The 23,321-nt window shown below is 40.8% G+C and overlaps 1 protein-coding gene across 1 annotated transcript in view; it reads left to right on the top strand.

The window, feature by feature from the left end:
- HSDL2 (hydroxysteroid dehydrogenase like 2) overlaps nucleotides 1-22,977 on the top strand; it is a 33,076-nt gene extending 10,099 nt beyond the window's left edge. The window contains exons 2-11 of the mRNA XM_083351449.1: nucleotides 1,021-1,184; nucleotides 4,357-4,455; nucleotides 4,600-4,714; nucleotides 10,035-10,138; nucleotides 15,024-15,122; nucleotides 15,898-16,092; nucleotides 18,293-18,364; nucleotides 18,893-19,114; nucleotides 20,362-20,490; nucleotides 21,952-22,977. Coding sequence (XP_083207575.1) covers nucleotides 1,021-1,184; nucleotides 4,357-4,455; nucleotides 4,600-4,714; nucleotides 10,035-10,138; nucleotides 15,024-15,122; nucleotides 15,898-16,092; nucleotides 18,293-18,364; nucleotides 18,893-19,114; nucleotides 20,362-20,490; nucleotides 21,952-22,064 — 1,312 coding nt within the window. The 3' untranslated portion in view covers nucleotides 22,065-22,977. The remainder of the gene's footprint in view (nucleotides 1-1,020; nucleotides 1,185-4,356; nucleotides 4,456-4,599; nucleotides 4,715-10,034; nucleotides 10,139-15,023; nucleotides 15,123-15,897; nucleotides 16,093-18,292; nucleotides 18,365-18,892; nucleotides 19,115-20,361; nucleotides 20,491-21,951) is intronic.
- Nucleotides 22,978-23,321: the final 344 nt, after the last annotated feature.

Below are 23,321 nucleotides of genomic sequence, written 5' to 3'. Positions count from 1 at the left end.
CAGCAGGGTGCTGCAGCTGCCAAAAAAGCCAACACAGTGCTAGGCTGCATTAACAGAGGGATAGAATCAAGATCACGTGAAGTATTAATACCACTTTACAAAGCCTTGGTAAGGCCATACTTGGAATACTGCATCCAGTTTTGGTCACCACGATGTAAAAAAGATGTCGAGACTCTATAAAAAGTACAGAGAAGAGCAACAAAGATGATTGGGGGACTGGAGGCTAAAACATATAGGGAACGGTTGCTGGAATTGGGTATGTGTAGTTTAACAAAGAGAAGGGTGAGGGGTGACATGATAGCAGTGTTCCAATATCTCAGGGGCTGCCACAAAGAAGTGGGAGTCAAGCTATTCTCCAAAGCACCTGAAGGCAGGACAAGAAGCAACGGATGGAAACTAGTCAAGGAGAGAAGCAACCTAGAACTAAGGAGAAACTTCCTGACAGTTAGAACAATTAACCAGTGGAACAACCTGCCTCCAGAAGTGGTGAATGCTCCAACACTGGAAGTTTTTAAAAAGAGACTGGCCAGCCACTTGTCTGAAATGGTATAGGGTTTCCTGCCTGAGCAGGGGGTTGGACTAGATGACCTCCAAGGTCCCTTCCAAATAATAATAATAATAATAATAATAATAATAATAATAATAATAATAATAATAATAATAATAATAATAATAATTTTACTGGAAATTACACTATCAGTGTTCTTTGCCATGTAGTTAATGCTAAAAATCTAGGTAAATATGCATATTTGCCCAATTCATGCAATACATGTGTTTACTGGCTGGATGCCCTTCCTGACAGCTATGTGAAGTTCTCAGACAAGCAGTGCAATATTCCCAGTTACTGGATTTGAATCTAGTTGCGAAATTAAAATTTTCAGACGCGTACCAACTTGAAGCAACTGAGATTTAAGATTCTCTATTTTTCTAATGTTTAAATAATTTTTTTTTCTGCATGCGTGGATACATCCTTCTTTCATTCCTGATTTTTCTATTTTTCTTTCTTTTCTTTTTTTTTAGGAAGTTGGCTGGATGCACTCTCTTTATAACAGGTGCAAGCCGTGGCATTGGAAAAGCGATTGCCTTGAAAGCAGCAAAGGATGGGGCAAATGTTGTTATAGCTGCTAAGACGGGAGTACCACACCGCACACTCCCAGGAACAATCTATACTGCTGCAGAAGAAAGTAAGCCTTGAGAAAGAGACATATGGGCGATCTGAGTTCCGCTGAGTTCTCCAAATCATTTGGGAACTTGATCTGTCAACTGAATTGACAGATGGACAGACATGGCCAGTTTGTTTCAATTCTGTTGGTTCCTCAAGGGGCGTTTTCTGCTTAAATCAACCCAGAGTTGAATGCTGTGGTATAACTCAAAGCCATTCTTCCCTTCGCTCTATTCTCCTCTATCCTCCCTGCCTAAACTATTCATAAAGTGTAATTGTGCGATAGGTTTTATTGATCTGCAACAAAGAACAAAGTGTGGGCTTATGCTTAAGGTGTTGCACTGGGGAGTTCACAGGTGTAAGCCAAAGGATGACCTTGAAATTATCTCTATTGGAATTAAATTTTTTCCCCTGTCATAACTCCCAGTTTAGGAAATAGGTGCAAAGGCTAAATACATTTGATGAATACACATTTAACAAGATAGGCATACAAACAATGCAGGTCATTTCATTAAAACTGTATTAGCAACATGGCAAAGTCTACAGTAAGAATTTATGCTAGGCATAGAATACTGAAGTTTCTTTGTCCCAGGTAGTTATAAACAAAAGGCATGCATACAATGCACATTGCAACAACTCAATCAGGCAGGACTAAGAAGAATAAACCCCAAATAAGTCACAAAGGGATGCTTACACAATATCTAGTAAACATCCCCTATACATAACTGCAGGGACGCGGTGGCTCAGTGGGTTATGACGCTGAGCTTGTTGATCAGAAGTGCCGCGTAACAGTGAGCGCCTGTTACTCGTCCCAGCTTTTGCCAACCTAGCAGTTCGAAAGCACATAAAAATGCAAGTAGAAAAATAGGGGCCACTACGGTGGGAAGGTAACAGCGTTCCGTGCGCCTTTGGCGTCTAGTCATGCCGACCACATGACCACGGAGACGTCCTCGGACAAGCGCTGGCTCTTCAGCTTTGAAACGGAGATGAGCACCGGCCCCTAGAGTCGGAAATGACTAGCACGCATGTGCGGGGGAACCTTTACCTTTTATACATAACTGCAGATTACAGCTTCTCACGGTTTGGCCATATCACGATGAGTTATAACTAAGCTTGTGATTAACTTTAAAAGTAATCATGTTTATTAACTTTGAAAAGCGATTCCTTTTCTGATGAACATATTTTTGGATATACATCCCCCCCTCTTCTCATCCTTGTTATTCATTCATATATCTGTCACTTGACAATGCTGTCTATATATGCACACACAACACAACACACAACATACTGTGGGAGAAAGAATAACAATAACCAGACGGCTGTGGTAGTGACAGATGTTGTATTGCCAAGTGATAGTAGCATTAGAAAGGAGTATGAAAAGCTAAAGAACTACCAGGACCTGAAGGGAAAATTTGAGAGGACGTGGAAAGTCAAAGCCAAAGTGGTACCAGTGATGGTAGGAACACTTAGGCCTGTGACTTCTAAGCTGTGGAAGTGGCTCCAGCAGATCCCAAGAAGAACATTAGAGATCTCTGTCCAGAAGAGCGCAGTGTTAGGAACAGTTAAGATACTCCACAAAACTCTGAAATTCCTTGGACCCTGGCAGAGGATTTGAGATTGAGGAAGACACATAGTGGTGAGAAGGGCCCTTTTTTTTACACAATAAATAATGAATAGAGATTCTGAATAAAAATGCTAATTAAAGGTCCCTTTAGCCAGAGGCAAGATAGCCTAGTGTGCACACACTTGATAAAATCTAAACAGAATTAGAAGCATAAGTTTAGCATAGAAGTGGAATCTGGAAAGAATGATGTTGCTGTCAAGCAAAATAAGGAGTTGCTCAAAGTAGGAGCCTTTAGCAGGTCACAGAGCTTATGTGCCTCCTCCGTCAGCCAGTGAGGGCTGCCAACTACAAGAAATACAGGGAAACCAACACTTCCACATTCCAAATCTGAAACAAAATGGGCTAAAGGGATCAGAGAAAGCAAACATAAGCCAAACCACAAGAAACCAGAGATCACAAATATTTATGAGCAAAAAAGATAAGGAGTTCATGCTTTACAAACAAAGGAAGCAGATATCAAAGTTAGAAGGTTCTAAGATAAGCTAAGAAACTAAACACAAAACAAGGTCTGAGCAGCAACAGAACCATCTTGAGATTATGTGTTGTCTGGAAGAAAGCAAACAGTGATGTTCAGCAATAAATGGATCATCGGTCAGATTTCCAAGACCAGGAATTTACACAAACACACACACACACACACACACACACACAAACACACACACACACACACACAAATCCTTTAATCAATCTAATAAGAAAGACAAAGCATTAGTCCTATAGGCCAAACACAAAATTGGAAATGCATTTCTCAAGCAATATTGTGTTGAGCTACATCTGGGGTGAGTGAAATGTCTGAATTGTTTGCGGTACAGATAGAGTAAGGATTTTTGATGTTTAAACTGTTGCCTAAGTTTTTAACTATTTAGTCTCAGGAAAGTATAACTATTTTCTTTTTTAAGCTACTTTATTGTAAAGCAGAGACCCTATTTTCTATTCAGATTGGTGCCAATTCTGAGAAACCTATAACTGCTTTCATTAGTGACAAAAAAATAGGTATTAATTTGAAAATTTGATAATTGTACACCATCACTGGACAAGCAGAGCTTTGGGCTTGAAAATTCCTATTTCATCCAATGAATCTGCCACCTTCCGTCTTGGATTTATTTTATTATTTTATTATATTTTTAATTTTCTAAAGAACCAGAGTTCTCTGAGTAGATTAACAAATAATTTCAAACAGGGAAACATCAATGCATCAATCAATTTCACAAGAGAAAAGCATAACGATACATATAAATATACATAAGCTGTAGTTCATGGACTTGACTTGTTTCACGTAGTTGTATATAAAGCTAACTCCTGTTTAACATTTGGGACTTGCATTAAACTGGGGATAACCTAGAGGAGGAAGTAAAGGGAAAAGTGCTGAAATCATGATTTATGGCAATTGAATCTCCAAGAATTCTGTAATCTCAGAGTTCTATTTTCTTTGTTTCCAAATTTGAGGTGTAACATTAAAGCTCTGGAGAGTTTGAAGACTTTCTTTCAAAATCCAGTTAAATTTGCATTTTTTTACAGCTGGTTGATTCTTTTTTTTTAAGTTGACTGACTATATTGATTTTTTTATCAGTTGAAGCAGCTGGAGGAAAGGCTTTACCATGTATTGTTAATGTAAGGGAAGAAGATCAAATTGCGGATGCAGTAGTGCTGGCTGTTCAGAAATTTGGAGGTAATGGCTTGTGTTCAGTCCTGAAATATATACTAAACGTATGCATTTATTAAAAGCTTATTTAAACGATGAATGCCTAATAGACAAATTGCTAGATCGAAAGATGAGTTCTCAGATATTAACTTGATTTGTTTTTAAAACTAGGAATTGATGTTCTTGTGAACAATGCAAGTGCTATTTCTTTAACTGGAACGCTGGAGACACCTACGAAAAAAGTGGACCTTATGATGAGCGCTAACACAAGAGGAACTTACCTTACGTAAGTTATTTTATTATTATTATTATTATTATTATTATTATTATTATTATTATTATTATTATTTATTGAATTTTTATACCGCCCTTCTCCCGGAGGACTCAGGGCGGTGAACAGGGCATATAAATAGAAATACAAAAGTTAAAAAAAAGATTAAATAATTGCCCAATTAAAACAATCAAAATATAAAACCTATTAAAACCCTAAGGTTCCCCCATCAGGCCAGGCCAGCTTGTTCGAATAAATGGGTCTTTAACCCGCGCCGGAAGGAGCGAAGATCCGGTGCCGTCCGGAGCTCAACCGGCAGTTGGTTCCATAAAGCCGGGGCGCCCACAGAGAAGGCCCTCCCCCTGGGGGCCGCCAGTCGACATTCTCTGACCAGTGGCACCCTGAGGAGGCCCTCTCTGTGGGAACGCACAGGGCGGAGGGGAGTCGACGCCGGCAGCAGGTGGTCCCCGAGGTATTCCGGACCCATGCCATGTAAGGACTTAAAAAGTGATTGTGGATAATGCCTCTTTTGAAATATTGAGATTTATGCACCCAGTTTATTTATTTTTTTAATCCCCCGCATCTAAACGAGAGACATTACAAATGAAACATGTTTCTGGTTGACTCCGTTGCTCCTTAGAGACTGCTTCAATGTTTGGTTAGAAAGAACCTGAATTAAATGAACGGCTTGAGAAAATGTTCAGATGATACAAACTAGGAAGGGCAAGGAAGACTGTTCTGTCCTTACTGCACGTTACTGTGTGTGCATCTCGACATGCAGCCAAACCTACCTATCCTCCAATAAAACAGACTGTGTTCGTAGATCTGAATGCTTTATTAAAGGAATAAGTTGGGTGACATGAAAAAAAAATAGAAATGCATATAATAAAAATCCAAATACAAAATAAGCAGTATTGAGTTACTGGTGGACATAACAATCAACAAATACAGATAAATCTAAATCTCACCAGCAGTGCTGTGTGTTTGGAATGTGGTTTTTGTCCTCAGATGAGCATATGCCACAGATTAGGCTGGATTCTTTCTGGTATTTCTGTTTCCCTCCAAATGCTAAAGGAAATGGAATCTGGCTTCCCAGCGTGCACTTGTTCTGGGACACACACACACGTACACCCACACAAACACACACAAATCGTATGCTGGGGCACGACAAAAACAATCTAGAAAACTAGTAAATAAGAGCCTCGTTGAGCAAGTGGTCAAACTTACCATGGCCCTGAAAAAGTAGATTTAGTCTTCCAATTTATCACATTTGCAGCATATCTGCCCTTGTGTGATTTCAATTTGGGCTTTTAATAACTGAGATTGCGATTAAGACTCTTGATAACTGGAGCATACTTAAAACAGTCACGGTACAGGTAGTTCAGAGTTACAGCCCATTAAAAAAGTGACTTACCAGATGACCAGTTTTCACACTTATGACCGTTGCAGCATCCCTATGATCACATGATCAAAACTCAGGCACTTAGCAACTGACTCATATTTATGACGGTTGCACTGTTCTGGAGTCATGCTATCAGCTTTTGTGACTTCCTGACCAGCAAAGTCAATAGGGAAGCTGGATTCACGTATAACAGCCACATTACTAACTGAACAACTGGAGTGATTCACTTAACAACCATAGGAAGAAAAGTCGTAAAGTGGGGCAAAATTCACTTAACAACATAAATTTTGGGCTCAATTGTGGTCGTAAGTCGAGGACTATCTGTATGTATCCCACAGTTCCAAAATAGCTATTGGTGACCTTCAGACCATCTTCCAACAAGGAAAGTCAAAGGGGAAGCTAACTGGAAGTCATAAGTCATGTGACATTGGGCATAATGACCTGTGGTGATTCACTTATTGACCACAATGGAACTCACACGTCAGGCATGTCAGGTGATGCTTCACTTAATGACCACATTGCTTTGAGACAGAATTGCCAGCCCCAATTGCAATTGTTAAGTGCGGCTTTGAAATTGGAGGAAGGAATGTCTCTTCTCCCATATATTTATATTTGAGCTTTAGAATCTTTAAAGTCCTTGTTCCAAATCTCCCTATGTGCTGAGGGGCACCAAGTGACTATATGGAGATAGGAATTTTCAGTTTACAGTATTTTTCCCAGAGATGTTGATCTAAGGTTGCCTTTGTTTTGCCTTTTAGAGGTCAGACGAAGACTTTTTTTTTGCCTTGAGTCTCTTTTAAAAAAAACCTGCAATATGGCCTCCTAATCAACCTCTTATTTCTGGTTAACAGCTGTCAAATTATTGCTTTAATTTATTGCTGATGTTTCTGTGTGTATTTTTAGCTAATTTTTCTTCATCACTCTTTGCCTTGCGGCTTTGAGATGACTAATATGTTTTGGCAGTAAATAAATGAAAACACATTTTGGAGAAACTCTTTCCACATTTCCTTGCTCCACCCTCAGACACGAAGTTTAGGCAATTTACAAATGAAATGGCGATTTAAGAGAATTGTAGAAATAAATATTTTCAGGTATAAAGGTTCTATTTCAGGACTGGATAACAGTGACTACCCAGATTGCTAAATCAATGCCTTTAACAATGTGAAGTTGTTGTTGTTTTTTTGATGTCGCTTCATCTGCCAGTCTCTTATGCCTTCCATACTGGAACCATCCATTTAATTTTCTTGGCAACAGTCCAAAACTTGTGATTTTTTTTAAAGGATTTTTTTCAGTTCCCAGTGTGCTTTTAATTCCTGGTAATTTCCCATTCAAATATTAAATACTGTAGGTCCTGTTCTTAGCTTTCTTCTCTTCCTACCTTCCTATCCAGATTTCTAGAAAAGTTTATCTTTGCTGATTTTCCTTTTCTGTTGCAGCCCATTGCCACCACTACTGCTGTTTTAGTCGTGTATCTCTTTGTATTTTCAGAGAGGAATAAAAAGCCAGTAAGGAAAGAACATATTATAAATATTTATTTTTTTTATTTATTTTTTTTAATTTTAATTCCATTTATATCCCGCCCTTCTCCGAAGACTCAGGGCGGTTTACAAGCTTAGCAGTAGCCTTCATTCTATGTATATGCCTGCTTATTAGGGCTTTCACACACACCCCAAGCGGCATTATTACAAAGTCAGCTTAATTGCCCCCAACAATCTGGGTCCTCATTTTACCTACCTTGGAAGGATGGAAGGCTGAGTCAACCTTCAGCCTGGTGGGACTTGAACCTGCACTAATTGCAGGCAGCTGGTGTTACTTAAGGAGGCACTAGCCCACTGCTCCACCAAGGCTCTTTTTTGCCAATGTAACCGGTGTTGGAAGCATTTTACAAGGAAAATAGGAATCTTTTATTCATACAAGGAATACCTTGGCTTTCAGAATCGTGTCTTAAGATATCATTGTTACCTAAGTTTCTAAAAACACTTTCTCCTTAATATATTGTTCTTTATGCTTTCTTCTAGCTTACTACATTCAAAATGTACAAGGCATATTTTCACATTTCTTAAAGGAAGTGGTTTCTTAAAAAAAAAGCGTTGCAGGTCTGAAAAGGATTTTGTACGAAAGAAATATAAATCATCGATAATTAGTGAGAAAAAAACGGTGGCTTTACAGTGTTGACTACATGTTTCTCAGAATAAATTATCTTGGAAATAAAATAACTTTCCTGTGTGAAAATATTTCAGTCGATACTTTTGTTCACACTTCTTGGTTTTTCTGTGTGGGAAGCATTTATTGTTATATATTTTTTTGTGCTAGTGATACATTTTCTCTGTGATTGTGTTCAGAATGTTATCACTAGCAAAAAAGTAGCATGGATACTTTTATTATTGTGGAGCATCAATATTAATTTTATTTTAATTCTGTAATATATTAAGTGGTGAAGGGATCTTTTTTCCTGTTATTGCAGAACAAAAACTGAGGAGAGAAGAAGGGAGACTGTAAATGTAATTTTATACAATCCACTAAAATGTTCTCAAGCAGCTTTAAGCAATTTAGCACAATTTTACTCAGGTTTCTTTCAGCAATGCAGTTTAGGCAGCATGAATTCTGTCCATCTCTTTCTTAGAAACTTTTTGGGGAAAATTCTGAAATTGCATTAGGCCGTTATTTCTCATCCCTTGAAATAAAGTTTGCAATATGCTTGCTCGCTTTTCATATATTTGCACTGGACCTTTTCCAACTTTTATTTAATTTTTATTTAATGCTAATATTTCTGCCTCGATTTTTATTATTTTTTTTAAATTGTTTGTTTGTTATGACCTCCAAAAATATAATGTTGCAACCGCTATGGATGAGGAAAATTGTTACAGATTAAGAGAAGAGGTTTGATTCCCCAAACGAAGCAGGAGATCAAGTCTGCACGTGATTATTTTATTTTATTTTTTATTTTTGTTTGTTTGTCATGACCTCCAAAAATATAATGTTGCAACTGCTATGGGTGAGGAAAATTGTTACAGATTAAGAGAAGAAGTTTGATTCCCCAAACGAAGCAGGAGATCAAGTCTGCACGTGATTATTTTATTTTATTTTTTATTTTTGTTTGTTTGTCATGACCTCCAAAAATATAATGTTGCAACCGCTATGGATGAGGAAAATTGTTACAGATTAAGAGAAGAACTTTGATTCCACAAACGAAGCAGGAGATCAAGTCTGCACTTGATTATTTTATTTTATTTTTTATTTTTGTTTGTTTGTCATGACCTCCAAAAATATAATGTTGCAACTGCTATGGATGAGGAAAATTGTTACAGATTAAGAGAAGAGGTTTGATTCCACAAACGAAGCAGGAGATCAAGTCTGCACTCATGCAATTATGGACAGAGAATATTAGGGCAAGTCAAATATTAGACCCATGCTAAATGGGTTGGCAACATTTTTATTGTGAAAGGATAGAAAGTTAATTACTTAAAATAACTTCCCACATACGTGCAATATTGAACCCTCCTTACGTGGGAGAGAGATCTCATACTTAATTTGTTATTGGTGTTCTTTGATTCTGCTTACACATGGATTCCAGCAGACCTTTTGGAAAGAAGGAAGTCAGAAGCTCTACTGCTTTTAAGATGTCACAAATGGATAATGATGCTCCCTTGTTTTCATTCTGCTCTCAAATGTTTGTATTTATTTACTTTCGTGCCTAGAAAGAACTCCTAAAGCAATTCTTTTTACGATTCTTTCTTAATTACTAAACTACAACAGTTATTATGAATTTGCTTATTTTTATTTTTATTTTTATTTTTTTTTAAAAAACAACAACAGGATGCATAATTTAAACTCATCCTTCTCCAACCTGGAACAAGAATAGTAGCAGTGGTAGAAAGGTAAAAATCTGACCAGAGTTCCAAATCTTTGTTGTGTCTTTTTTTATATCCTCAGATCTAAACTCTGCCTTCCTTATTTGAAAAAGAGTAAGATCGGTCACATCCTTAATATCAGCCCACCCATCAATTTAAATCCTATCTGGTTCAAAAACCATTGTGGTAAGTACACTTTTACTGCTCACTGCTAGTAATTTTTTTTTCTATATGAAGGAAGCAGTTGTATACCTGGGCGTGAGGTGACAAAAACTTTCAAGGAGGCCACTGTGATTGCATAATTGAAGCTATTTGTTCATGTGTTCCCAGACTTCCCTAGCTAACAAAATCCTTGCTGAGAAACTAGAAGTTGCTGTAAGAAAATAAATGGCAGAGCTAGGGGGAGAAGTAAAAAAAGGGAGCAATTTAGAGTCATTACGTAATCCCAAATGTACTAAGTCCAATCCCACTTGAGTGGCGTAGACCCTTGTCTAACTCTAACCAGGTACTGGCTGTTAATTGAGAAGATTCCTTTCCATAGGCTTTTAGCAGAACCCTGGTGGTGCAGTGGTTAGAATGCAGTAGTGCAGGCTGACTGCTGACTGGTAGGAGTTCGATCCTGACCGACTCAGCCTTCCATCCTTCCGAGGTCAGTAAAATGAGGACCCAGATTGTTGGGGGCAACATGCTGACTCGTATAAACTACTTAGAGAGGGCTGTAAATGACAAGGCTGCCTACGGTCATACTACCCTTGTATTATGACAGTTTCCTGTTACCTGTTCAGGTGTGAAGTACCCTCTCTACAAGAATGCAGCTTGTTTGATCTTTTATTATGGTTATATTTTTATAGTCAAGATTTCTGCTAAGTATACTTTCCAAGGGATGCGGTGGCTCAGTGGGTTAGGACGCTGAGCTTGTCGATCAGATGGTTGGCAGTTTAGTGGGTCGAATCCCGAGTGCCGCATAACAGAGTGAGTGCCTGTTACTCATCCCAGCTTCCGCCAACCTAGCAGTTCGAAAGCACGTAAAAATGCAAGTAGAAAAATAGGGACCACTACGGTGGGAAGGTAACAGCGTTCCGTACGCCTTTGGCGTCTAGTCATGCCGGCCACATGACCACGGAGACATCCTTGGACAAGCGCTGGCTCTTCGGCTTTGAAACGGAGATGAGCACCGGCCCCTAGAGTCGCAAACGACTAGCACGCATGTGCGGGGGATCCTTTACCTTTACCTTTATACTTTCCAAAGTACATTTTAACATTTAAAATATATGTCATAATGTTGCAATATAAAATATATAACCTCTCCCTCTCTCTGTCTCTTACAATCCTTTATGATCTAACCATGCATATATACCCAAATACTTTTCTGGACTTAAGCTAAATGATTTTCTTATATGTGGGATATTATTGGCAGAGACTCTAAAGTCACCAGTGAGATTTAATTTCTTAGTCAAAAGGTCAGAAGATGTTTTGTTTTTTCTTTCCCCTGTATGGAATGGCTCGACCATGTACTGTGGCACACCCCAAAGCACTCCAATTAATAATCTAGGAGGGAGCTCCACCTGCCTTCTTTTCACTGATAGCCTTGGTTAAGCTGTCACGCTAATTGTTATTTTTCAGAGATAAATGGCAAACCGCTTTTAAAGCTGGATTACTTGCTGATGTAATTGCATCATCAGCAGGCAGCATTATGATTAGGAGATGCGTTTACCCAATTTTCAGAAAGATTATACTGACTAGAATAATATCTAGGCAAGATCTGTATCTAGGACACGTGGGTGTGTTTGAATTAGCACTGACTCCTGGCTACCGGCTGGACAAGTCCCTGAAATTTTCTTGGCCAGGATTTTTGGAAATTGTTTTGCCACCGTGTCCTTCCTGGAGTTGAGCGGGAGCGACTGGCTCAAGGTCACCTAGAAGGGGTTTGTGCCTCCTGGTCTCATGATGTCAAGCCTGTAACCTTAATCATTACATGGACTGACGCTCTAGCTAGAACATAGAAATGTTCAAATCATGCTGCTTTTGCAAGGATATGTGTTGTGACTCAGGGCCAGCCTGTGGGTCTGACAGCCGGGTCCGATGTATCGGATGACTCAGATGTGGGGGAGGAGGGAAACGAACCGGCTGATGATGATTTGGAGGCTTTGCAGAGCCCTCAGCCGGGGACCTCTTCTCAGCTGCGTGAGCCCGAGAGTGCGGAGGAAGATGACCCACAGCTGGCCCTGTTCAAGGACGCCCGACGCAGGAGGCAGTCGAGCAGGAACAAACAAAGAAAGGCTGTGAGACTCCTCGGGAGGAGGCACAGGGAGACCACGCCCTGAGCTCTCTATAAAAGGAGTGTTTGGGGAGGGGCTGGTTGCTGAAAGCAACTTTTCCGCTTGAGAAGACAAGCTCTAGTGTTTTTGTTAACTGCGTAATTAAATCTTGGCAGAAGCCTTTTAGCCTTGGACGCTCTCCAGTCTCTTCTTTTTGAATAGGGGTTTGCTAGAAGAGGGCTGGTTCAGAACAATATGTTGCTGAGTGAAGCTGTCCTCTTCATTTTGTACTTTCCTTGTTTCCTTCCTCCCCCCAGCAACTTGCCTTGTCTCGGGAAAGGCTTCTGCCATAGCAGAAGGATGTCCTTAGTCTTACAGGGATGATGTATCCTATGCGGTGATAGAAAGAAGGAAGTTGGTGAAGGTTGAGAGCCAGGCAGATCAGCCAGCGGTTATTGCAAAATGTTGCTGCTTTTGTTGGCTTAACACTCATGTTCTTGAAGCATGTACAGGGAGCACTGAGGTTAACAGCGGCACTGAGAAAAGTGACTTGTGATAGGTTTTTGTTTGACACTCATGACCATTGCAGCCTCCCCTTGGTCACGATCATAATTCAGAGGCTTGGCAACTGACTCCTATTTATGATGACCGCAGTGTCTTCGGATCGTGGGATCAGGTTTTGCAACCTTGCGACGAGCAAAGTCAATGGGGAAGCCAGATCCATTTGACAACCGCCTTGCTAATTTAACAGCTGCAGTGATTCACTTGACAACTATGGCAAAGCAGCTAACCTGGCATTGGGGCCAGTTGGTCTAGGTATAATTAGTCCTCGACTTATGACCACAATTGAGCCCCACATTTTTGTGGCTAAGTGAGACAGTTGTTAAGTGAAATAGAACGGTTAGTGTGATTGCCATTTGTGACCTTCAACCCCAGATTCCAATAAGCAAACAAGCAAAGTCATTGGGGAAGCCAGCAGGAGCTTGCAAATAGGGACGGCATGATGTTGCACTTCAGAATGGCGCAGGATTTGCTTAATGACCTCAATTGAAAGTGCCAGAATTTCCATCACTAAGTGGGGGCCAAGTGACATTGCACTTTACAGCTGTGTCACTTAATGCAGCGACCCCCAACCTTTTGGCCACCAGGGACCGGTTCCGTGGAGGGAGGTTTTTCCATGGACCAGAGGGGGCGTGGTTTCACATGTTGCCTGCGTCCCGTGGATGGGGCTTCGCTTCTTTGCGTGGCCCAGTTTCTGGCATGCCGTGGCCCGGTGGCGGTCCAAGGACCAGGGGGTTGGGGGACCCCTGACTTAGCACTGCAATTCCAGTCCCAATTTCCATTGTTAACAAAAGGCTACCTGGAAGAGTACATGGGTCAAGAGAAAGGGGAAGATTGTGAAAGAGGAAGTCAGTGAAATCCACCGAACGAGAGAACACAAAAGGAAATGCGTGACATGCAGTGTATAGACATGATGAAAGCAGGAATATTTTTCAATTAGAGAAAAGAGTAGAAAATTGTAGCAAATGGTGTTGTGTAAATTAGGTTTAGCTATGTTTCTTTTTTCCTTTTCTTATCAGATATGTTCCTTTTGGTGGCTTATTGTTTCTTACTTGTTTATTGTACTTTTCACAATGCTGCTTATCCCAAAATGGAATTGTGAGTATGTGTGTTTGTGCTCAGCGATACAGTCATCATCTGCTCCCTTGGGTTTAGTCTCTTTTTTTTCTATGTGCCATGTAGTCAACTAGCCAGAATATTTAGCGCCTATCTAGTGCAGGTAGTCCTCGACTTGTGACTATAATTGAGCCCAAAATTATTAATATAAGCCATAGCGTTCGTTAAGCGAGTCATTGCATGACTGTGTCTAATTTTACCATCTTTTTGTGGTGGTTAAGCAAAAGTGGTAGTTGTTATGTGAAACCATTGTTCATGGTGGAGTTTTTTTTATTGAAAACCAGAAGTAAAGACCAGTTTCGAAAAAAGTTGTAAATCACAGTCATGTGACACTGGGATGCAGCAAATCACCATAAATGGGGTCCAAACTGCAGTTGTTGTATGTGTGCGTGGGGGGCAGCCGTCAGAACTTTGAATTCTGATTATTTTCAGTATCCATTGTAACTGTGAATGTCATAAGTTGAGGACTACCTGAAATTGCAATTACAAAACTGGGCTCCCGTGTCAAGAGTTAAATTCCTTTCATTAGGATAGTTGGTAATATTTTTTTAGACTTGCATACAGTATCAAGGAGCATCCATTTATGGCAGGGTTCTCCAACCTCTGGGCTGCGGCCCCCTAGTGGGCCGTGAGCTGTTTGCAACTGGGCCATGGAAACAGCGAGCTCGTGCACATGTACATCCCCACTTGCCCGAGCAGCGGGCAAGGGCCTGCAAGTGCTCTCCATTTGTGTGAGCAGCGGGCACACATGTGCGTGCCACTTGCGCAAATGGATCTGCGCATGCGCCACTCGCACGGAACCATCTGCTCCTTCCCCCCGCCGGTCCACAGAGCTGGAAAGGTTGGGGAACTCTGATTTATGAGATTACATTCTGTTTACTGTATTCCCATAAAGTGGAAAAAAAAGCAGATAAGGTATCCTTGGTGGATCACATCAGAAGTGGGTCTGAGCCAGCTTTTTATTTCCCACAGTGACAAAGCAGATGCCTCTGCTTCATTTTCTATCTTTCTCTCCCCTCACAGTGGGATTTTGTTGTTGTTGTTGTTTTATGAAATATAGCAGGCTGTGTCTGGGTATAAAGGAAATTAAACTTTCAGCCGTTGTAAAGGACTGAATCTTTGTGATCTGTTTTTAGCCTATACTATTTCTAAGTACGGAATGTCCATGTGTGTGCTGGGAATGGCGGAAGAATTTAGAGGAGAAGTTGCTGTTAATGCTTTATGGCCTCAAACAGGTACGAGTCTTTATTATTATTATTATTGAAAGGTTTACCGATTGGCTTCTGATTTTTAAAGTGCTAAGTAAGTTTGGATTACAATCTCATTCCTTCATTCAACTCCATTTGACTGTTCATGACCTGATGGAAAAAGAACCATGGTGGCGCAGTGGTTAGAATGCAGTATTGCAGGCTAATTCACTGCTCACTGCCAGCAGTTCGATCCTGACCGGCTCAGGGTTGACTCAGCCTTCCATCCTTCCGAAGTCAGTAGGATGAGGACCCAGATTGTTGGGGATAATACAGTATGCTGACTCTGTAAACTGCTCAGAAAGTGCTGCAAAGCACTATGGAACGGTATGTAAGTCTTAAGTGCTATTGCTATTGGACATCATTTCTCCATTCGTTGAGTTCTTGTATGCTCCTATTTGTGTCATCTATTCTTGTACCAGGCCAGTTTTATCTTCCATCTATCTCTTTTTTTGATTGCCCTCCATTTTTGCAAGTATTGGGAGTCACACTCCAAGTTTGGTCCAGTTGTTTTTTGTTTTCAGAGTGTTATCCTGCCAGTGGATGGATAGGATCCTGAACGTCTTTACATAATTTCTTTCCAATGTACTGATGGGAGTGGAAAGAATAATCATTATGAAATGGAGGTGCCCAAAACAAACTGTTCTTGGAATTGGGCCTGGTAAGATCCCTCTCACAGTTGCTACTATTGAGCCAGGTACCACCTATACTGTCAAAAAAAAACCATTATTAAACCAACCTCTTCATTCCTCTGTGTTTTTAGCTATATACACCTCTGCAATGGATATGCTGGGAGGAGCTGGTGTGGAAAAACAGTGCAGGAAAACGGACATTCTAGCAGACGCTGCCTATTGTATTTTATCAAAGCCCAAAGATTTCACAGGCAACTTCGTTATTGATGAGGTTTTATTGAGAGAAGAAGGGATCAAGAATTTTGATGTATATGCAGTTGCTCCAGGTAACGTGGCTGTAATTTTTAATACATTGACTTGTGTGCTACACCAAAATGACTACAAATTATGTCACGCCCCTAAGTGACACATAATGGCTAGCATAAATCACATTGATTTCACTTGTTCTGCTTTTGTGTATTGCTAAGTCTGTACCTAACCCAATACATTTCTAGCTGCATCACCTCGATTATATCAATATTTTCAATTTACCCCCCCCCCCCAAAAAAGACTTTTAATTACACCAGTTTGCTTAGTAACCGCTCAAAGTTATAACGGCACTGGAAAAAAAAAGTTACAATGTTCACACTTACAACCGTTGCAATATCTCCATGGTCATGTGATCAAGATTCAGACACTGGGCAACTGGCTCGTATTTACGACCGTTGCGGTGTCCCGGGGCCATGTGACACATTTTGCAGCCTTCTGACATGCAAAAGTCAAATGGGGAAGGCAGATTCACTTAACAACCACGTTACTAACTCAACAACAACACGTGATTCGTTTTGGGATATGTAGGGGATCATTAATATCTTGAATTGTGTCTGGAAGCCTTCTAGCCACCAATGAAGTTCCTGCAAGATAAGCGTCATTCTATTACACTAGTTAGTAGCAATCGCTCAACCTCCATGTTCAATTCTGGCTTTTGGAACATTAGGGCAACCCAATGGTAGACCAAACTGCCCGGCTTTAATTGAGATGCAGCAAGGGCATCATGGGTCAATGACTCCGGTGCCTTAGGAAACCCAGGAAAGGTTGCGACACGTGACGGAGCTGGAGCTTGTCAAAAGTTCTCCTGGGCTTCATCTGCTGCTTTAGCAGGAGCCAAGTCCCAAGAAAACCTCCCCCACTGTCAACCTGTTTGGGGTGAGCTTTTTGTGAGTTCTCACGATTTGATGGAAGTCGAATTTGAAAATGCTTTTTAAATTGCTTTACTAACACAAGCAATATGTATGGCCTGGTATCAATTACATTCTTCGGCGAGGGGTTAAGCGAGGTTACTTACACTAGGTATGCCCTGTTTGGAGTCTCCTCTTTTCTCTCCATTTTCATTGATAACCAGCAGGAAAGGAATGAAGTACAGCACGAGATTTAAAATCCCTGGGGGGAAAAAGTGTATCTTCCTTCTATTGAATGCCATGCAGCTTGTGTGCTCCTTGGTGGCGTAGGTATCCCTCTGTATGATATTGGTTGAACGTATTGGTACACTGCTATATTTCTGAAGTCCAAACGGATAATCCACTTGATCCACGATCCATTTGCTCCAAAATTCTCTGCCCGAGCGCTTTCTCAACAGTGTTCTCCCCAGAGGGAAAGTAGGGATTGAATGATAACTTTCCAGGACTGAAGTGTCCATCGACAGCTTCTTGAGAAGCTTTCAAGGCTGAAGAACCATCCCCTCGTTCGAGGAGATATTGTATGGACCCACCCATCTCCTGAGCACCTTAACAACTCAGGAGGGAACTGAAAAACCTCGTTTGTGATATACGACCATAACGGTGCCTGCCGGTAGGGATCATATGTCACGATGGTTGTAGGTCATGTGACAGACTTGATTTTATAATCTTTTTTGCGGTGGTCATTAAGCGAACACCACAGTCATTAAACAAACACGAGGCCGGCACAAATGTGCAAGCAGCTCATGCGAGTGGTAGGCAGGCGCCCACGTGCATGTGGCTCCACTGTGTATGTGCCTGGGCCACCGCTCTTGCGAGTGAGCTGCATGTGCGCCGGCTTGCCGCTTGCATGGCCCGGTTCTGGATAGGTCATGGCCCGGTAGTGGGCTGGGTGTTGGGGACCTTTGCGTTATGGCACAGTTTTGCTGAAAAACAAAACTGCCAGTTTTCAGCAAAATATGGTCATGTGACCACAGGATGCTGCAAACAGCTGTAAATGCAGTTGTATTGCTGATACCCAGCAAGTTTTCCCCAAACTTGCATCTCTCCCATGAAATTCTGTGTCCTAGACAATTGGTTCAAAAAATAATTCTGATGCACTAGCGGCTTCCATACATTTGGAAATCATAGCCCATTCTGGTTTCTGAAATGGATCTTTGCAAATATTTAAAGATGTGTATGCACGTATGATTGCACTTTGTGTGTTTGCTTTAAATAACAGCAATAAGTGCCACAGCAGATTTAAATTATTAGTTTGATATGAACGATAATTTTTTTTAAAAAAAACCTATTATTTCTATCTGCATTTTAGGTTATCCTTTGATACCAGATTTTTTTTTAGACGTGGATCCTGATACAATAGCAATGAAAATGGAACCACAAGGTGAGAAACTACTTCGTCTCTTATCACTTGTTAGCCCAGGATTGAAGAGGGGGAAGTGGGAGGGGCCTCGCCCTGTTCCTCATCGTTTCCATTCTTCTCCAGATCAATTCTGGAAAGATTTCTGGAATTATGCAGAACGTGTAAAAATCTGCAAGACTTGGGGAAAAATGGATTGGTTGTATCAAGACTTTGGCCATTGAACAAACTCATTTGGATTCAACCCAGTGGCTGGATTCGCAAAGCACAATAAACCATAATGTGGTTTGTTTGGGTTTTTGTTTTAGCGTATTTTGCTAATTCAGACAATATTGTAGAATATCCTTTAGAACAGGAGGCACAGTGGCTTAATGACATTGGAGATGGTCAATAGACATTCTGAGAACGCTCTTGAAAATGAGGAGAAAATCTTGGTCCTGAATACAGAAGGGTAGAATCAGACCAAATTAAGAATAGGTCTCTCTAGAGATTTTAAACCATCATCTACTAAAACACAGGCACTAATTTTACTTGTTGCTGATGGTCCTATAGGAGCTTCTCCAACCTTCAAAGAAGAAAAAAAACTAGATGCTGTAAAAAATGAAGTTCCCGATAAAACGAAGGCCGAAGGTCCTGATAGAGACAAACTACATGTACACTTTGCTACAGAAAAACCAGCAGGGGCCGTAGCAGAAACATTTAAACTTATAAAAGGGATGATAAACGAAGATATTGTAAAGGCAACTCAAGGAGTTTATCAATTTGAATTATCCGGTAAGGATTCTGTACCCATTTTAAGACATTGCATTGCACTGGATGGCCTGAGGTTCCTCATGTAACTAAGAGTTTAGGAATTCACTAGACAAATCTATGTCCCGGTGGGTCACTTCCAAGATATTTCCTTAACTAAATAGGGTAACAGAAAGACCACATGTAGGCAAAAGAGCCGTGGGAGCAGGCATGTCCTCTGTCTTCCTGCCAGCTTCCCCATTTACTTTGCTTGTGGTATGCTAATGAGGAGCTAGTCTGGGGAAGCCAGCAGGAAACTGCAGGTTCAAGGCCAACAGGCAGGTTGATAGCCACCGCCAGGAGGGGAAGGGAGCAAGGGGATGTGGTGAGGTGTGGGTCAGGAATTGAGGTGTAATGGTAAACATGAGATGCTGCTCAGATTTGGAAGGGCGTGTGGGGGTGTGCCAGAGATGCTGTGTAGGTCAGTAGGCCGTGTGGGGAAGTGGAACTGTTCAAGAAAGTTGCGTGAAGATTATGGGGCTGTGTGAGGGATGCCCCATGGTTTTAGGGGGTGCAGGTAGAGAAGGGTGCCTGGGGGTGCTTAATGTATGAGAGGTACTGAGCAAGTCGTGGACATTGTGTGGGGGGGCAGCGTGGGTTGGGAAGGGTACATTGGGGTAACTAATAGGTGTAACATGGGTTGGGGAAGGCATATGCAGGGCAGCACGGATGGGAAAGAGCGGGGGGGGGGTTTGTGCAAGAGAACCGTATGGTTTCAGTAGAGCATGCGGGAGAGGTGCAGGTCAAGAAGGGTGCATGGGTGGGTGGGTGCAGCAGTTGCTAAACGAAGCTGTTGCTAAATGAGGACTTCCCGTATGGTGAAATCAGTAGTAATTTACGGCTGACTTAGATGCCGCTGATGTTTGTGTACCTATCCCGCGTGACTGAATTTGAACCAAAGTCTATTTGATTCCTGCTCTTTTTTTAAATAACACTGTTGCTTAAGTAGCTGTAAAGCTTACATAAGCTGGCCTGAAGCGGAGAGGAAGAGCAGGATACAAACCTAGATTACAAAGGGAAATCAAAAGATGCGAGTGGAAAGTGATGTAAAAGCTATTTAAATCATTACCGGCAGAAGAAGGATCGCATATAATTGGCTTTTAGTTATGTTCTCTTTTTTAAAAAACAACAACAGGTATTGCGTTGAAATATATTGAAGTTATCCAGTTTGTAAATGAAAGAAACGTACAACTAATTTATCTCGTATACGTGGATTGTTATTCTTGCTTTAGGTGAAGAAGGAGGGACGTGGTACATTGATCTAAAGAACAAAGGCGGCTGTGCAGGGATTGGTGAGCCACCTGGGAAAGTGGATGTGATTATGAGCATGTCTGGTAGTGACTTTGTAAAAATGTTTTCAGGTAAGTATCTTGACAATGTTTATCCTTGTTAAATCAGGTTTCCCCCCCTCCAATTCTTCCTTTGGGTTATTGCTTTTTGAAATGGCTACTATTTTTAGAGGCAGCTAGCTATACAGTGGGAATAGTATTGAATTTGATGTTCAGTTGATGGAGGTAGTCAGAGGTAGGACTGGCTAGTACTAAACTCATCTTTTGGTTTCTGTTCAAAACCCTTTGCTAAACATTTGGCACCATTTGTTTTGCCAAGCCTGACTTTTGTACTTCCCCACTTGATGATGTACAGGCATTCAAATGGAGAATTAATGGGTGGTGGTGAGGGGAAATACCTACTCTAAAACAACAGTGGTGTGTGGGATTCAGAGACCAGTCATTTGGTCCCTTTTGTTTTGTTTTTGTCCCTGTTCAGACACCAAAATGTGGGATTCAGAGACCAGTCATTGCAGGGTGTCCAAAATGTCTGCCTACGCAGAGTTTATTGTCTTTTATACAGTTTTAACAAGCAGGAAATAACGAACAGCAAAAGCATTGTTTGTTCGTGTACTCCCTAGTCAATCTTAGAGAACATCCCAGCATCCCAGCCAGGGCAGAGTCTCTCATATCTAGCTGGTTCCTGGCAGTCCTTGGCAGTGCTAATTGGAATGAGCTCATAGACATGCGGATAACAGGATACTAAAGCAGGCAGGCAGCTTTCTGCACACGGTCCCTTCATATCCTTGACCTCCATCTCTACAGTGGTGCTCTAGTTACTCAAAACTAACATCAACTTCGCTTTTTACCAAAATTCTACTTTTGTACCCATCATCCTCTGGGTGACAGACAGGACCTAAGGCAGGGGTAGGCAACCTTGGCTCTTTTATGACTTGTGGACTTCAACTCCCAGAATTCCCGAACCAGCATGGCTGGCTCGGGAATTCTGGGTTTTGAAGTCCACAAGTCATAAAAGAGCCAAGGTTGCCTATCCCTGACCTAAGGTTTTAAAAAAAGTTACCCTCCTTCAGTTGAAGGTAAATTGTTGGAAACCAACAGATCAAAGTTAACCCTTAACAAGAAAGCAGAAGCACAAAGAACTTTGCTACATATGGGAAGACGCCTACTTCAGTCTCCGAATACGTTTCTTAGAGGAGAGAAGGGGGCCTTCAGCCTTCGGCCTTGACGTTCTCAGATTTCCTATCCCAAGCGCCTTAACTTGATGACTGAAACCATCTTTTTCTCAAGGCACTCTGCCACCACAAAAATCTACTTGTGAACACTCCCGGGCCCCCCACGTTTCAAAGATGGTGCAGGAGAAGAATATAGAGGAAAACTGAGCAGGGTTCTAGAATTCTTAATCTTTTAGCCTGGAAGAGGGAAATAATTGCTGAAAATCCACCCAGATATTCAATTTAATAGAAGGATTCAGGGAGGGAGAGATTCCAAATGTTTTATGGCGCCTTGAAGTATTTTATCCTTTTTTTCCCTCAGGCAAACTAAAGCCAACTATGGCTTTCATGTCCGGAAAGCTGACAATCAGGGGCGATGTGGGCTTAGCAATCAGACTGGAAAAACTGATGTCTCAATTCAATGCCAAACTTTGAAAATAAATGGGGGAAATTGGTATCACGCTGAACTTTCAATAAATACGTAATGCTTTGCTGTTGAAGATAACGTCTCTTATTTAGCATACTTTGATTCAGTGTGTAATTTTCCAGATGGATAATGTTTGCATAATAACTGGACCATTCCTAACCAGGTTTGCTTGGAATTAAAGACTCTTGATTAAAGCACATATTTTGCTGTAATCGCAGCACACCTGACAAGAATTAATGGGCCATCGACTGACAATAAAAACACTGATTTGTTTTAATTAGACCATTAGAGTATTTCTACTTTATTCTATTTTATATTTTAGAAAACATCGCCATTTGGGGGGTTTTTTTCTGGGATTTCTGTGTTTTTCTAAATTGAAGACGCTATAAGCAAGAACTTTAATACCGTGCGGGAAGCTTCAGTTCTGTTAATACTTTTGAAAAGTTGACATATAAGTGCAAATTTTTATAAGTAACTATTACTTCTGGTGAGAGGTGTTTTTTTTTGTTATATTATTAATGCTTGGAAGGACAAGTGCCTTTTAGATTTTTTTCATATGTTTCAATAATTAAATGTAACATTTGGGGTGTGTGTGTGTGCAAAATACTAATAACCCAAAAGTGACAGAGGAAAGTTAATGTTTTCTGTCTCTATCTCTCTCCGTCCACTTATCAGCCATCTAGATTTTTTGCAGTCCAGCTTGGTATCTCTGCAATAATAGAATCATGTATTTTATTAAGGAGTTTTACCTCTCTGGAAATACTCAGATATTAATGATCAAAAGATTTCTATGACCTGGTAAGATTGCCTCAGATAGTATTTTGAAATAATAACTTTTTAAAAATACTGACTGCTGTCATGGCTTGATTTCTGTCAAACTGTAACTACAGAAATAGTGGAAATAAAATAAGTTTATGTGTGTATGCGTGTTTAAATACATGGATCGTATACGATGCTTATGTTTCTAAGCATGAGAGACAGTTTGGTGTAGTGGTTAAGGCATCATACCAGAAACCGGGAGACTGGGAGTTCTAGTCCCTCCTTGGGCAAATCACTTTTGAAACACATTGCCAAAAAAACTGCAGGGTCTTGTCCACGCAGTCCTCAAGAATTAACCATGATTGAATGGGACCAAAAAAAAATGTTTGTAAGCATTTCACTAAACACTGAGGCTGCAGAATGAGGAAATGATTCTAGCATATTTTTCTCTTTCGATATCACTGAAATATCATACGTTGTATTACTAGCCTAAAGTTAGAACATAT

This window comes from Vipera ursinii, assembly GCF_947247035.1.
Source record: "Vipera ursinii genome assembly, chromosome: 2".
NCBI lineage: Eukaryota > Metazoa > Chordata > Lepidosauria > Squamata > Viperidae > Vipera > Vipera ursinii.
The sequence above is the reverse complement of the archived record's forward strand: the minus strand, read 5'-3'. Positions and strand labels throughout refer to the sequence as shown.